The sequence below is a fragment of the Trachymyrmex septentrionalis genome, unplaced genomic scaffold, assembly GCF_001594115.1.
Source record: "Trachymyrmex septentrionalis isolate Tsep2-gDNA-1 unplaced genomic scaffold, Tsep1.0 scaffold23, whole genome shotgun sequence".
NCBI classification, from domain to species: domain Eukaryota; kingdom Metazoa; phylum Arthropoda; class Insecta; order Hymenoptera; family Formicidae; genus Trachymyrmex; species Trachymyrmex septentrionalis.
Window position 1 is genome coordinate 1,091,836 of NW_017305386.1, and position 17,983 is coordinate 1,109,818.

A 17,983-nucleotide genomic window follows, 5' to 3' on the forward strand; every position below is an offset into this window, starting at 1 on the left:
TTCCCGTGACAAATTCAAAAAAATAAATATAGACAATTAGGAATTGGCACATTGACCAGTGCGTAATACGCTTTGAAAACGCTTTATCTTACATAAATAAAATGTACATGTTTCGACTAGTTTTCTGGCCTTCTTCAGCAAATAGAAATATTTAACAGCGAAGTTGTAGATGGATAAATAAAATGTTACAAAAAAGACAGTTGAATCTTGACATTCGCATTGTGAACTGATATGTTCCTTCATATTCAAGTTATTTTAATTAATTTGGAAAATGATACGAAGCACTGTTTCTTACATTTTCTTATATTCTTTGACAATTTTTTACTCAGTAACATATTTATTACATTAGCAACATCTTTGTGACCGAATTTACACGAGAATTATGTTCAGAGGTTTACATCATTGTGGGATTTTATTATAGTCATTTATTATCATCCAGATTTGCAACTAGTGAGATCGTCTCTTTAATGGAGAAGTGATTACCACGCAATGATTACGACCGGGTTGACGTCATTTTTTTATATCATCTTATTTATTCATTTTCAACTTCCAATGGATCACTGTTAAATACCTGTTAAATACCTGTTATATTTATGTAGGATAAAGCTTTTTCGAAGTCTATTACGCACTGGTCACTGTGCCAATTCCCAATTGCCCGTTTGTTTTTATTTATTTTTTTGAACTTTATAAAATTAAAATTTTTTAGTGTTTCCAAATAATATATTTTTCAAAATTAAATACTTTTGTTTCACACACTCGTTTAAAATTAAAACATCTTTAAGTTATTTAACCGTCCGGTCAATGACCAGGTACCCGGGTATCCATTTCAGTGTCTGACTCAGTGTCTGGTTCGACTGCAGTTATTTCACATGCCACGTAGCTAGCTTACTAATAACTTTTCTACCTGACACATTATAGGCGGGTACCCGGGTACCCGGTTATTGAACGAATGGTGAAAGTTTGGTCATTGACCGGACGGTTAAAAATGTATTACCAAAATAATGTTGTGGAGAAAACGATAAACAGGGATACAATGCGACAGACAGGAAAGCTCGTGAAGATGATACCTCTCTTAAGTTGATTCAATACTTCAAGATTTGGAATACATCTTGCTTTAACATAAACTCAGAATTAACAAACCAAAGTTAAAGACCACACGACAGAAAATAGAACTAACGGCGATTAAGAGTCTCTCTTGATTTTTTCAATGTTAAATGCAATCGAGACAATTGAGTCGTGTATTACGGAAAAAGCGTTAAACCGAGCATTATTGCGAAAAATCTACATACACGTCTGTCACTCAAAGTAGCTTTGGAGACAAAAAATAAAAAATTTTAATATGTTAAAATTAAATACCTTATTTTATGAGCGTATAAAATGATATTGAAAATTATTTTGTTTGGCTATGAAAATAATTATATAGGAGGACGTTCAAACTGATAGTTAGAATGTCAAAACTTTTTGCAACAATGCATCATGCGTGAATCCTTTATAGGGTAAGTGAGAGGAATATACCACACTTAAGCAAAATTAGATTTTTGAGTAATTATTTGTTCAATTTAAAGTAATTTTAGCATATCTTTCGACGAACAGACCTCGTGAATCCATCTACTGCAACAATTAGATATTATCCAATTACATTTTGAACTATTTTTAGAAGTAAAAATATGTAATGTGTAAGTATAAAACATATAAATAAATATTTGTTTTACTTTATTTACATTTACACAGTGTTACAAGTAGTCTAAGCTCCCAGTCTAAGCTCCCAAAAAAATTCAATTCATTAAAATGAATTGAAAAATTGTATTCTCTATTCAGAATTTAGAATTGAACAATAAATTAATTAAATATAATACAATAATATGTAAATAAATAAACATTTAAGTTTATTTATTAATTATTTGTCAATACGGATATCACAACGGGATTATACGACAAAACGTTTATTTATAACGCCCTAACCTATAAGGGTGAACCAGTTGTTGAACTCTATGAGAAAATTATTGACTGCATGCACGTTATAATTCAATAGGCATGAAGTCGATAATTTTCTCATAGGGTAAACAGTTGTTTCAACGACTCTGATTCACCCTGTATATTATAGAAAATGATTACTGACTACATTTTACCTTAACAAAAGTAATGATATATTGCCCCAAAACGCCATTTCATCTTATGATGAGTCTGTACAATACGGCTGTTAAGAAAATCAACGATATACTGAATATTTTAACCTATACTAATAGATTAACAAGCTAATCGAGCTAAATATTGTATAATGTTTAGATAATAACTTACATAAAGTACTATAAAAGTTATAAGGAACACGTTTTCATATACTATGTCGTCATATTTACCTTATAAAAACAATAAATTTGTCAGAAAATTTGTAATATTTATGCAACACGTTAAGTACACAATTGTAAATAACTTTGTGGCACTGACGCAAGCGCTGCTAATCACTATCATTGTTAAATACAACGAGTGGCATATTCCCCCAACTGGCGTATTATTCGCAGTGTATTACCCTATGATTATTTTGATCCAAGAAAATTATTTATTCAGAGATCTGTATGTATCTAAATTTGTAGATACTAGCATTCTTTTCGTGTATACTTCCATCACATGAATTAAATGAATAAAAATGAATGGACTAAAAAAATTATTTTTATTAATTATTTTATTATTTTATTTTTATTAATTAATTATATCATAACTTCGATGTTACATTTTATTACAATCTTTCTTTTAAAAACATTCGGCGCGAAGCTCTTATTAAATATAGGTTTCAATCTCGTTAGTGCAAATCTTAGCAAGGAAACTCATCGCGGCGACATAATCGGTTGCTTCTTCGTGCAATGAAGAAAAGCTTGGACGCAATTTAATATTACTAAGAAACTGCATAAATAACGCACTTAAATATTCCCGCATACTTCGAAACGCACGCCATGATAATGAACTTTTGCAATATCCGCACAACATGCTGCATTAATAACTTCAGTATTGTACTAAAATAAGGCACTTATGTTCGTCCCCGCATAAAAAATGCGGGAAGAACTCTTGTAGTTCGATGGCAACTTCGAACCATCTCAGTAAGTGATTACCGATACAGCACCTGAGGGTTCTCGCTTAAGATTCTCCAAGGGATCCCGCAGGTATCTATACCTCTCTAGTGGACAGATTAGAAGTTAGTTTTAACGTGTCGTATATGCGCTGCTTACGTTTATGCATTTGCGCTGTTACTAAATGTACCAAGTCATATCAATGCGCTGGTTACTGCAAACTTTTGAAACGCTCGATGCGGAAAACGCCGCCGGCGTCAACATTTGGATGGAATCTCAGTTTCTCGGGAATCTCGCCGTTTGTTGCGAGCGAGATCGGAAACAAACAGCAGCGCTATTGCAATATCTAACGTAATGTGTCCGCTTAAATATTTGATTTATCTGAAATCGATATACGGCAACGATGGATTTGATTCCGTCCCCTGCGAACGAACATTTTGCGAAAGTCTTATATCTGTTAAAGCCATTCGATTTAGAGGTAGTTTTTTCTTCTTAGTATTATTTTATCTGTCGTTATTCGTTATTAAATATTTGACTTATCTATATATATCTTTAGTCAAGCGGTTAAAATATGGTTCCTGAATTATTTCATGAATGATGATGAGTTTATTCTAAAGATAATATAACAAGCGGTTAATACCAGTTGAAAATTTTATAAATGTTTAAGGTGATTAACGATACACTGTCATTTCAAATTTATTACGAATTGTAGTACAATCTGAAAACTAGTACGTGAAATTCCATGTTTGCTTTTCATAGTGACATCCTCAAATATTTATTGCTCTCAATAATTAATGTACAATCTAATGCGATTCTAATTTTGCACAATAATTAATAATGATTAATTATTCATGATTATTCTAATAACCGTTAGTATTGCTTTAATTATCATTACACACATATATGCAGAAATTTATTTTAAATGCTTCTGGCAATGAAATAAATACATATTGCGTAACTAGATTAAATTAGCTTGTTATTAAATTAATCCATACTTTTATTCTTTACATTTTTTTCTTATCCGACTGTTGTCAAAGTATTTACACGAAAAAAAAACGATTTTACTAAAGTTTTTAAAAATTCACATACAAATCTGAAAATAATTTTATTGGATCCATCCAAATAATTATGTAGAAAATTCAAGTATGATGGCAGCAATATTGTAGTATTGACATTCTAACAATCAATTTGAGTATCTTATAGGAGAGACTGCGACTAATTGTTGTACGGGATTGATTGTCAAAATACTTGTAACTCAAACAGGACATGGCAGAAAAATCTCTTTTTTTTTACTTAGATTGCTAATATAACATTGATTTGTTGTGTAAAATAATTTGCACCACAAGCATTGTATATATTATTTATAGCGATTTTTAAGAAAAAAGTTGATGAGTGAATTTTTCTTATCACCTATTTTGTTGTCTGGCAAGTTTTTGGCATTATTAACCGCAATATCTTTGTATATATAGAAAATATATCTTAAGAGATCTTTGTTACAATTAATTAATCATAATCCTGACAAAGTTTGTGAATACAATCTCTTTTATTAGAAATGGCTGTAAAGGGTAGAGATTGACCAAAATAAGACGAGATTAAGTGACAATTAACTTCAATATCTCCCTCTTTAGAAAACATATTTTTAGAGAATATATTTACAAACATTATATTTCATATAAATATATATGTTTTTTTTTTACATAAAAACGAAAGTACAAAAATAAATTACGTCTCTTATGATTAAAATAACTATTTTATCTATATTAATAATTACTATTATTTCTCAAAATATAGAACTGGAATTCAAATAAAAATTACATTTTTTATATGTATTGTCCGTAAAAAATATGCTACTGTCAATCCTATAACATGCGACAATCAACCCAGAACACAGGGTTAATTGTCATATTTTCGCAGCTTCATTTAAAATTAAATAACTTATTTTTACGATGAATTTCAGAAGTAATATTTTTGTTAATACCTAAAGAATATAGATATATTATAACGTTTATAACATTTTAAAATCAGGCATCCACCTTTTTCTAAAAATTATTAATTAAAAAACTGTGACAACCGGTTACTCCTATAATTATTTCGATAGTCCAACAAAATTTATTTCCAGAGCTGTATCCAATTTTTAAATATATTTCAACAAAATCGTTTTTTCTTGTAATGTTACAAAAACGTCGATTACTAACTTTTTTACTTCACAAAAAAAATCTGTGAAAAATAAAGATAGGAAGTTATGGTGCCGTTATTTTATTAGGTTATTGTGCCGTATATATTTCTCTTACAAAACAAATTCCTCGAAAAAATGAAAAAGGAAAGAGAAAGTCAGAAACAGTGTAAGAAGGAGGTGGAGAGGGAGGGGGGGGGGGGAGAAAGAAAGACGCAGACGGTGATGTAAATTTTCCATTCGCTGCGTCCCTGACCGCCTAGTCTCCGACTGCAAAATAATTTATATATGTATGTGGCTTTCTTGGGTTTCAGGGGAGCATCCGGCGGCCATGCAACACGGGAACTCTAGCAACAGCGGCGCGGCCACGCGGACGCTCGCGTTGCTCCTGTTGCTCCTGCACGCCGGCTCCTTCGCGAGGTGACTGGTCGATCACGAGACACTGCAGTAAGAGAGTAACGGCCGATAGTTTCACCCAAACAAGATCGGGGCGACGACGAGGGTGGTGCGGAAAAGGAGAGACCAGAAAGGGAAGGACGGGCGGGAGCACCATCCGCGCTAACCATCACCTACCAGACTCTATAAATCAGCTCGATCTTCTTTCCGCATTGCGATTGGCTCGCCAGGGTAGAAAAGTGCGCGGAGAGAAAGCAGAGAAGACAATGTGCGGCAACCGTTAGCAGCTGCAACCGCGTGTAAGAGAGCTTCACTGGCTTTGCTCTCACTTCCGGAGCACGAACTCGGGGCCGGCCCTGTCCGGCTCACGTTTCCTTAAAGCTACTTTCGTGCCCCACATGTTCTATGTCTCACCGTACTATGCTGCAATATCGAAAATAGCGACGTGTAGATCCGAGACGATATGCGAATAGGGAAATGTGTAAACTAGGTAACGACAGAGTGAATTTTCTTCTTGAGAATAAGCGACGTTCCAAAGGACGAATGATTTCTCTCATGTCGACATTCGCGACGACAGAATTAGCATTTCTTTTCCCCGGGCGCGGTAGATCGCGTAGATAACGTGGATCGTGAAGATCTATTGGCGAACACAGCTGACTGTCATGGATTTCAAGAGGTAAGAACCAGCGTGTTTTCGTGCCCGGACGGACTAACCAGGCGACCCACATACGCCGGCAAAACCACTGCGTGGAATTCCACTCAATTTCTGGTCACCGGATGCGGTATGGCTTCTTCCGTCGAAGAGAACAAATATTTTGAGGTTTACCGTACTTATCCTCGGTCGCGCAAACTTCCGAGATATGTATGTACCTATATACGCCGCATCATACGAATGTCTCGCAAGCCGCCGGATATGCATTTCGACCTTCTTGAAAACTTTGCGTCACCGGCTTTCGAATGCAATTTCTTTTCAATCGCGAATGCGCATATCATATACGTTCCAATCTCATATTTTATATTAGAACATTGCTTTTATTTTATTAGAATATTGAGACACACTGAGTTTAAAATGCATATTTTAAATTTTATTTGTTTCAATGTACGGAGTAATTATTTTATATCTTTGAAAAACGTAAGATATCTGGTTAATTTTTATCTTTACGTTACCAAAGTTATTGTTGTTACTGTTATTATTATTGTTATTGTTATTGTTACTGAAGGATACGACAGCGAAGAAAATAAATCGTGCAGGTGAGAGAAACGTTGTAATAAAAATTTGTTATTGTAAAAATTGCACATTTCTCTCGGGCTACTTGTAAGACCGGCAATTTTTCTTGCCCCAAGGGATTTTAGCACTTCTTCGGAGTTGATTCTTGCGCGCGAAAGTTTCGTCGAATAAATATTTCCCTCAAAAACGTGCCCGCCGTCTACTACGGGACTAGCTAACGGAATCGGCTACGACAATAATCGATTTTCGCCTTTCGCGAGAGACGAAAAAGCCACTGAAGTATCTCTGAATTATGCGGGCCCGGGCCACGCGGAATTCGTAGCTTTGGCAATGGAGGACGCCCGCAGTTTCGTCCGGGCGTTCCATTTGCATCTCAGGACACCGAATTTACGAGCCCGAGGGTCGTCGATCCTCAACTACGGCCACGAGACCGTCGCGTATCCGTGTGCGTGTATGATAGACTCGATAAGTTATATAACTAAACTCGACGTACCGTCGTTCACAAGAGGGAAATATCGGCGTAGTCGATACGGAGTTTAGCTGATATGTTTTCTCACCATTATGCTAAGGCGGCTCGTTATATCCGCGCGTTTAATTGGAAATATTAATTTCTCAAGCATAACAAGAAGTGACATTAAAATGACCCTTAATGGGCCATTTTAACACCAGTCACTTTTCACTTTCAATCAGTCACGATTTATTTTTACGTCATTTTGACACGTTATTATATAACATGCTGTTCTGTTTGAATTCATGCGATTATTTTCTCTCATCAGCTAAACCAAAACTACTTAGTTTTACATTCGATATTTACTTTCATACAGATTCATTCCTTTACACGTATAATATTATATTTATTTTTCTTTCATTAAGGATATTGTCACGGTTTGATCCTTTAATCTGTAGCATTCCGTATGTATCAAATGTATATCAAATTAATTGCATTCCCGTCCGAGATGATCGAGATTATATCACGTCTACGGTCGGCTTGTGCGGTCGCAGTTAACGCAACCAGCTGACGCGCCCGGAATGTTCTTCGAATAAAGTTCCGCCCAGCGTTCAGTTGCGGCATCCGAGCAGCGCCGACCCGGGAAATATATCAGTCGCGGAAAGTGACGGAAAGTTTACTGCGGGGAAACGGAAACTCGCGGCGACACAGTTACAGTACGGATACGATTAATTCGATGCGCGTGCTAAGTCCTCGGATTTCACCTGATTTCAATGCCCCGATAGGAGGAAGCTCCGGATTTTGAATCATGATTTCAATCAGGTGTCAGAAATCCGCATGCGTCCGAAACCTCTAAATATTTCAACTCGCCATTATCTCCGATCTGTCTAGTGACTCAATTCCCCGAATTATTCGTATGTCCGAGTGTGCATTCGACGTACGATTTAACTGTGTCAAAACATTTGTGTCTGAAAGATTTTGCGTGAAGCTGACACGTCGAGGTCGTCGAGTGATACTGCTAAGAGGGCAGATTGATGTGAATGCGGGAAAAAAAAACGCTACGGAAGCGAGACTATGGTGCTCCGGATTCCCGACGATGGGAAAGCACGGTGCGGACGACGCGCGAGGAACGAGCGCGCTCGCTAAAATTAAGCTTTAAGTGATTAAAGAATCGTATCATACTGGTCTATCCGTGTATACGTCTCCATAGATCTCCGATCGCGAGTGGGTCGGTCGTGCCGGAACAAGGGAGGTGCGTATGCAAACGTGACTGTAGTGTGCGACGTCAATCGACGTTGTTACGTGCTAATAGTGCATTATTTTTGTGTTATATTTTTAAGGGATGTATCATAAAATGGGAGAACTTTGATCTGAATTTGGGATAGTTTTGGCGCAAGTTTTAATAATGTTCTACACATAACACATATGTTAAAACTCAGACATAAAACGTCTTAAAAATATATCAATTAAAAAATCATTTGGAATATTTTTATATCACAGTGGCAAAAAAATATGAAGTTGTAAAATATAATTGTTTTGTATTAATATTGTTTAACATATTCTTTTTTTTTTTAATAATTAGTCTTTACGAACTTTTAAATATGCAATTCTACGAAAACCTACAATAAAAAAAAACCTTACGTTAATTAAAATTTACTTTTAAGAAATACTTTATAGTAAGTCACTTAATATACTTATTCCTTTTAATATTTATTTGGTGTCTACATACTTTTTAAAAAATTAGGATTAAATCTATATTCATAATGTTCTCATTCAAATATCAATAAATCGGGAAACAATCTATAATATATAATATGTTGTTAATAATAGTTATTGGGGTATAAAAAACACCCCAAGTGATCTTTTAAAAAATTAGATGACTATATCCGGGTTAAAGTTTTTTAAGATGTCTTTTTGATTTTGGATATGATATCTAGGTATTTTTTAAATTTGGATTAAAATTATCCCGACTAGGCTAAAGTTGCCATATTTTACATATCGTCGCTATACTATATTCAAAACAGCGTGGAAGATAGAATATATCGATAATTGGAAAGATGATAAAAGTATTCTAACGGTGGATTATTTATTTGAATTTCTTCGATATTGTTCCATAAATAGTTAGAAAATAATATATGGTGCATGTTTTACGTAATACATTTTATATTGGAATTTGATAAAATCAGGTCACAATGTAAAAATGAAATTCAAGTACCTACCAATAATAAGATCTTCTCTTTTTGCTATAAATAAAAGTCTCCTTTTACAATGACACGTCTCTACATTGGTACATTTGTAACATGTATAAAGATTTTGGGGCTCTCTGAAAAAGAAAAACGTACGAGAAATGTAATGATATAATGATGTTAATTTATCGAAATTATAACGCGTTGAAATGTATAATGTCGTGATGCATATTAACATCAAATATGAAGGTATCTATTACGTCTATGACACCAAATTTTATTAACATACATGCGCATGACAATTGGACAATGTGCTAGTTTAAACATAATTACATTATACGTAATTACCCTTATTTCTATTACTCATATTTATTTTCGAATTTGTATTATTTTTTTATTGTACCACGAATTTTAAGCAGCGATATGAAAATAGAATGGTAAAGATAGAAAATAAAATGATAAAGTATACAAGGGAATTTTTCCGACGATCTCTATTTGCTCTATTTTTCTGTCGAGCAAAAATGTTTTCGTGCCGAATACTACCTTAAGAATTCGATACATTTCAAATACGCATTGTCACCAGCACGATCGACCCACATAATAGTCGTACTGTATATATCGTCTTGAATGTAACGATAATCGATCGCTGTAACTCTCTTCGGAATGATTAAGAGAACCACGATGTAATTCTTACTAATTCACACTCTCAGATCGAGTGCTTCGTTATCTAAAACGCAATCGAGACTTTTGTCATCAATCAATATTATAGTATCGATGATTGCGGCCTGCCAAAAAAACATTCTGGATGCGCTTCCTCGAGTGAACTTTACCACTAAAAAAAAAGTGAATCAGTGAGAATCTCAAATAAAAGGAGGAAACTTTATATCGTAATATAAAATATTCGATTGTCTTGATTATCGTGCTCAGTGAAATCAATTGATACGATCAAAATAGAGAGATCATTTAAATCATCGAGCGAATCAGCCATCGAAAAAAATTAGGAAGCGACTCTCGAAAAAAAAAATTAGCGAAGATGCAGTGCAGTCTTGTAAATAAAAAGGATTCGATTTTCGATTGCATTAACGTTACGGTTCGCCCGTGTGAACCAGGGGTGCACAAAACACGAAGAACTCTTCACTCTTTCGCCCGTGACTTAATTTTCCTCCGATACGCAAAACACGCGAAGCATCGCGCAAAGTGCGAACATATTAAATATTAATCCCTCCGCCCCCAAGGAGTAACTTTACTTTCAAACAAAATTATAGGGAGAAAAGTGCGCCGAGAGGTAATATCAGAAATTTTGCTGAGGTAGTGTGGAGGGGTCAGACGATCCGACGCGAAACGCGAGAAAATTTTGCGCATCCCTGAGTCTAATATTTGGTAGCAACCGAGAGAGAGGTATCTCGGTTACGAGAAGGAGAAAGCGCGCGACGTGGTTGTATGTTCCTGGAGAAGAGTTCCCGACAAGACGCGTTCCTGACGATCGATCGTTTCACCGATCGTTGTCGGGCACGAGTTCTGCAAATTCACCACCGCATCTTCCCTTTTCTCCCTTCCTCCTTCCCATCACATCTCTCCTAATCCCCGTGCTTTTTTATACGCCGAACGAGATCTGTCCTCGTTAGTACTTGTAAATGGCTTTCGCGCACGCGGGTGCCGCTAATTCTGCTTCTGTATATTTCGGAAATGATATAAGAACATGACTCGAATGCAGGCGTGGATTAATTGGCTCGCGTTCGAGCAGACGAGCGAGGACGACTGGTAGCAAATAAGTTTAACCCGATTGTATGAGATCAATTACTTGTTAGCACACGAGCGATCAGCGATACGCTCTTAGCGACACTACTCGAAGGATGTTAAACTATCGAACGTACCATTAATGTATATATAAACGAGCAGTACCGATTTATTGTTTATGTTGAATCCAATTGTACCAGAATTCCTAAAGACAATTAAAGAAGAAAAAATAATGATTATTTGTGAGAGATATTGCACATAAGTATACGGAAGAATTCTCATTCCGCAAGCCTCTGCTACGCATCCATTTTTCCCTATTTAAAATCCGCACGAGAAATTGGATCGTTTATTTGCATAATGTTTCGTCCCGACAACCGTCACATTTTTAATTAAGTCGGGTATTCGATTGAATTCATTTTAAGAACCACTCTGCGCGCATATAAAGCAAGAGTTGATAAGTTGTTAACAATCTCGAAAGGATTCTTTGTCGTACAGAAACTAAAAATGCGAAATATTTTGTTCTGAATATGTTTTATTCATATTTAAGGAAAAAAAATGATTAATAATACGAGCTTAATAGGGTTGAAAAGATAAAACTATTGAGTCGGAATAGTTCGTAATCTAACGAATTGTAAAATTCAAATAGTTTTGTTAAAAATAAATGAAATTTAAAAAAGAATTTTAAAGTATAAAATCTCTATTTTCAACCTGAAAGGTTACTATGTTTCTGAGTTTCTATGAGTTTGGTAATTTTTACACATAGAAAACTACAAGCCGAACAAAAAGAGAAATTTTCTTCTTACTTTGTGGTCACGTACTCAAATAATTTGCAAAAGTTTTTAACTTTCTAAATAATTAAACATGATAGCTTAAAGTTTTACCCACAAAATCGTTTTTTATGTTCCTAAAATATTTTATTACTGAGTTATCGCAAGCTAAAGGTCTGTTTCTTATTGCACTTTCTAGAACTGGTATACACAGTGCAATAAGTTGAAGTGAAACAAATATACATTTGTTTCACTTCAACTTATTGCATCGGTTCAAAGTGCAGCAATAAAAAAATAAACATAATATAATGAGAAAATTTTAACTTTAATTGCTTATAACTCATTAAAAAACAACGTGCACTGTAATTAAAAAAAAAAGATTCTTAAAATAGAAAGAGAGATTCTTAAAATAGTAGTTTGTTTTATCAAATGATATAATTGATAGAGTTTTCAAAAATCATGCCGACATGTTACACATGAAGTAGCACTACAAACTTGTTCCAATCCAATGTATATATTTATTCTTAAATTAAATGACTAAGAAATGAATAAAAGTGAGAATAAAGAATGATAAATTATCTAATGTATCGTTACTGTATTATATTTATTCACTTCTTAGAAATTTAATACTGGTAGGTAGTGATTAATTACTTATGTTGAGTATTAAAAGCATTGTTATTTGATGCTTTTAATACTCAAAATAAGAATGAGAATGAGATAATTTCCAATATTAAATTAACCAGTGTGAAATTAAATATCTATAAAGGATAGTATAAATTAATATTATTATTAATCTTCACACGGTATCTTTTTTTTTGACTTTTTTTCTAAGAATTTTGTTATACTGTAGAAGACTTTGTTAACACAGTCAGACTGTCAATATAATTTTATCATTCTTTATTCTCATTTTTATTTATTCCTCAATCATCTATTTTAAGAATAAACATAGTTTTAATTTTTTTTCATCCCTATTTAAAATATATTATTAATTTTCTTTTCATTTCTTATTTGTATGTACATTTGTCAAACTTGATTTAATGTGATCTTTTATCCATTTATTTATATTTTTTTGATATCGAAATTATTTTAAATAATAAAAAGTAACGGCTATATTCTCTGTGCGCATGTATTTTACTGCAACGAAATGCACATCACTGTCTCAAAATATCGAACGTATTTCAATTTCCTCCGTTCCAGTTATCCGCTTCCTCTTCCCGCAGTTCCAGAATCGGGAAGAAATTCTCGGCGATTGATACTCAACGTAAGAAGAAAAGGCATCGATAAAGACAACGACGGCCTACGTCTTCGTCGCCTCATCGTTGCACCAGGGGGTCCATTTCATCGACGGGTAAGTATCTCGGTCCTTTGTCTGCGGATATGTACTATCGACGTGATGTACGGGAGTCATTTGCATCCCCGGCAGCCAGAGCTTCGATACAGCCGCTGTCGATAAACAGCACCCTGAGTAACTGCGTAAATGCGTCTCCCTATGCCCGTCCCGATAGGGAACGTCGGGCATTCAGGTGCGCAACGGTCGATGAATACACAACGGCGACCATTCCTCATATCTTACTATACTTAGTAGCACTTAGGCGGATATTCCGCAACCTGGAGAGGCCATCAAAGGAGTATGCTGGCCGATCGGTCGGTTGCCAACGGGAACAATTTCGACATAAGCCCCCCGAGTTGGACGGAGCGCAACCAGATTAGAATCAATCTAGGTCAGTACGTGGACACGTTCGAGGAACAACGGGCAAATATGATTCGGTTCGACGTTAATCCGTTTAGCGCCTGAGTCCGTAAAATCAATCGCGATTTGTAGCGAATCTCATAACGTCTGCGAGTGAGAACTTTCTCAATGCCTTTATCGAGTATTCATACGTAGTGGTGATTTTATGAGAGCCCCGCGGGTTTTGACCGAAAGATTGAATAATTGGCATATAGAAAAGTCAATCTTTCCCGTAATATTGTAGGTGTGATCAATTTTTCGCAAGAAATAAACAAAAAGCAATAATGTTATATAATATTATAAATTAATTACATCCCAATCAGCATTATTAAGAGGAAAAATTCTTTAAAACAATTTATTAAAGATTTCATTCAAATCTCTTAAAAATTATATCAAGAAGAGTCATCATTCCGTAAAATGTCTAATAAAAGAGATCATTATAATATTTATTTTAAAAAAATGTTAGGTATTAGTAATAAGTAATTACGCGTCACTGCCATTAGATAGACAATGCAACAAAGACTTTGGTTGTAAGTAAAAATCATGGATAGAATAAAAAGGAGAGACCGGCGCTAGTAGACTCACTTTTCAGTTTCAAATTTTTATAAAAAAAATTAAGAAAAATTAAAAGACTAATCGAAAAAATAAATTCTGTACTAGTTACTATATATTTGACTATGTAATTATATTTTAATAATAAGGAGAAACTGATAACTAATATGAAAAAAAAAAACATTTTTCTAATGCATTCCGCTTCATTAATTAGCCCCGGGACTGATAGGACGACATGATGTAGGGTAGTTTATCTATAAGATTTTAAAAATAATATTTAATTTAATTTAAGCTATATATTGTATTTGAATATATATTAATAAAAGAGATCTTTATAAAGATACATTTTAAACACAATATTTAATATATAAAATAAAAAATCTGTAACATGTCAACAATCTGTACACTTTATCACTAAATAAATAATAACAGTCTATCTAATCATCGTCATCCGAACTTCTTATAAAGTGAAATCTCTAAAAAAGAAGTAAAACATTTCACTTCTATTTTGGAGTAAGATCGCAGTGAGTGATAGATTTCCTAATCTAACAATGGTCTCCGCGGGAAGAACGACACTCTTTTTGCTAAATTCATTCGTTTCGTGCAAAAACACGTCAAAACGAGTCTAGTTTCATCAAGATTGGACGTAAGAGGACTAAATTTAACATTTATCATTGAGGTATACCTCTTTAAAGGAGTGAAATACTGTCATTATTTTTCAAGAAATAAAATTTTTACTATTTTTCAAAAGTGACTGTATTTTCTCTTTTAGAGTGAGATTTTACTCCGAGAAGTAGATACAATATATATATAATGCCCGTATTTATAGTTACACTTTGTATTTAAGGCTTCCTTAAATTTATCTTTAGATGCTTAGTAGCCAAGGAAATAATTCATAGAATATTTAAAGATAAATAAGGCCTGACTATGAATACAGGCATAAGAGTCATCACTAAATGAGTCATATAGGTCCCGAGGTTAGCCTACTAGCCCCATCCGTTCATTTTTTAGAAACATTAATAGTATATGACAAAGACAGATAAACAAAAATAATCTGCTGGACTTTATTAAGTAAGAACTACACTTACTATTTAAACTGAAATGAAATGACTCAGACACCTACATATGATTGTAAAACGAAAACTTAAAGAATAAAAATATTACTTACGATTTTTTGAAATTGTAGCGTAACATCTGATGTAAATGCGTCCGCATCGAGAAAACAACAGACTGAACGGCAGTCGAAGCATATTCAGACACACGTTTACGCGTATTTAGTTTTGAACGTAACCTCGATTAATCTATCTATCCCTATCTACTAGCTCCAGTCTCCCCTACAGTATAATGAGATTTTTCATTCGTGATCTAATAGAATAATTTTTTAAGACGAGCCTCTAAAATATGGCTTTATTATCAACTAAATAAATTAACACTTACTATTGAATAAACAGCTCATAGATACCAAGCCGTCCCTGTTCGATCACGTCTGCAGCCGACATTTTGTTCAAAACATGAGTATATCTCGCTCTTGTTCTAATCAGATGGCTTGGTCGTTATCTCAGATAGCACGCGACCCTCCCCCCTCCCTTGACACCCGAAAAGCTGACTATCGCGCACACGTTCCGCGTGCGAATGTTCAGTTTGCTTCCCGATCCCAATCAATACGGATCATTTACCGAGATTCGTGCTTAACGATTCTTATCCCGAATATTCAGAGTGAACCACACCGAAGTTTCATCGCGTATTAACGTTGTATTTGTCACGTAACGTTACCGGTATACGTGTACCGCGAGAGCATTCAGTGCGCGAGAATTACCTGAGTTTCCGGCGAAATTTGTCGGTCTCGTTGCTCGCAATACGCATTTTTTCTAATGGCCGCGAGAAATTATTCAACGTCGTACCAAGTGCGAATTACCTGTGCACGCATCTAATCGAACACATCAATTATCGAATTACATCGCCTACCGTCCGCCTCGAACAAATCTTAATTCGACTCAACAATAAATTTTAAATTATTACAACAAAGAAAGTCGTCGTAATTACACGCCGCCTTGGCGAGCGAGCCTTCCATACAAGATGACACCAGCGTCACAACCAAAACAATGTATACAAATATAAAAATTCTGACTTTGAAAAAAAAGTTATGAGAAATTTTCACTAAATGGCATTTATTTATTTATATAAAAACGAAATTGTTAATGTTGATTTCTTTTACAATAGTAAGACTTTAGAAACAAGTCAATCAAACTATAATATGAAATAGCCAGTTATAATACAGTCAAAGTGGGCTGTTTATCAAAGTCTAAAAGTTATCGATGCGCAATCATGTCTGAAACAAATTTATTCAATAAATACATAAAATAATGTAATACATATGTATACAAAACATCCAATTTTTGTAATATTTTACTGTTTCATATTACAATTGGATTTTTTAACTTTTTAGGTTTGTCGAGAAGGATCGTTATCTAACTAACAATTAAGCTTTATAGTATAAAGTTGAGTGATCAAATACTTTTTTTGTAACCGTGTACACAAAATTGAAGAAAATGATGGAAACAGATTTTGAGAAAAATCGTGTTAAAAAACAATAGTTTCGAGTATTTAGAGTGCTTGGAGACTAATCTTCTATTCCAGGGGCTCTTCAGTTACCTCATTAAATTCATTCAAGCAATTTAGGCTAGCCTACGAGCTGCTGGAGTCTCTCTCATGCTACTCAATTTTCAGTATTTCTGCTTGGAGATTCACTGTGTTTCATACATAGTGCTTGCATTCCGGCCAAATATTAATTTCCAATTCATTCATGAAAATGGCAGAATATCTTATTAAAAATGCCAGTGGTAAGAAAAACAGCGATTTCGAGTATTTTTGCACTGCAATTGCTTTGGCGCCAACTTCCAGGCAAGTTAAAACTTTCGTTTGCGTTCTAAGTACGTTCTACTCAGCATCGCGTTATTATTAACAGATCGTTTAATTAATAATCGTTGTAAATACGGATCAATTGTTTCTCGATATCTTGATAACTATCGCCTCGCGCCTGTATACCCGCGCGCCATGCTTCTGTTACAAGTGCTGGTTCTACTAAAGAATTTCGACTTTCGCTATAAAATTTTAGGAATATATTCTCGAAGAATTGTATTAGCGATTTATGAAAAAAATTAACTTTTTTGACCCTGTAAATCAGAAGTCCCCCTTAAAATACATACTTATATATGTATCAGTCTCTAACGTCTAATTTTGACCATAATTGGCGCTTCTTGCATTTAATTGACTTATTCATATAAACGATCCTGTTTCTAAACAATAAGAATTTTTACTGGACCGTACATTTAAAAATTCAACAATAAGAGATATAAGTAATAACCGTAATGGTGAAAGCTGGATCTTTAATGCTTAAATTCAATCTGAATTACTATATATTGTATATACGAGGGTCGTTTGAAAAGTCCGTGCAAAAATAAAAACTACTTAATTTTTTGGGGTAAACTTTTTTTATTTTTCAACATAGTCACCTTTTAGGCTTATACACTTCGTCCAACGCTGCTCTAATTTGTTGATCCCTTCCGAATAATAGGATTTGTCCAAGTCTGAAAAATAGCCATTTGTTTCTGCAATCACGTCCTCGTTTCCATAAAATCTTTTTCCCGCCAGCCATTTCTTCATATTGGGGAACAAATAGTAGTCCGAGGGAGCCAAGTCTGGAGA

General features: G+C 34.4%; 1 protein-coding gene across 1 annotated transcript in view; it reads left to right on the forward strand.

Moving 5' to 3' along the window:
* Window positions 1-6,649, forward strand: part of LOC108748540 (T-lymphocyte activation antigen CD86-like) — a 235,820-nt gene extending 229,171 nt beyond the window's left edge. Inside the window, exon 7 of the mRNA XM_018486761.1 lies at window positions 5,550-6,649. Coding sequence (XP_018342263.1) covers window positions 5,550-5,659 — 110 coding nt within the window. The 3' untranslated portion in view covers window positions 5,660-6,649. The remainder of the gene's footprint in view (window positions 1-5,549) is intronic.
* Window positions 6,650-17,983: the final 11,334 nt, after the last annotated feature.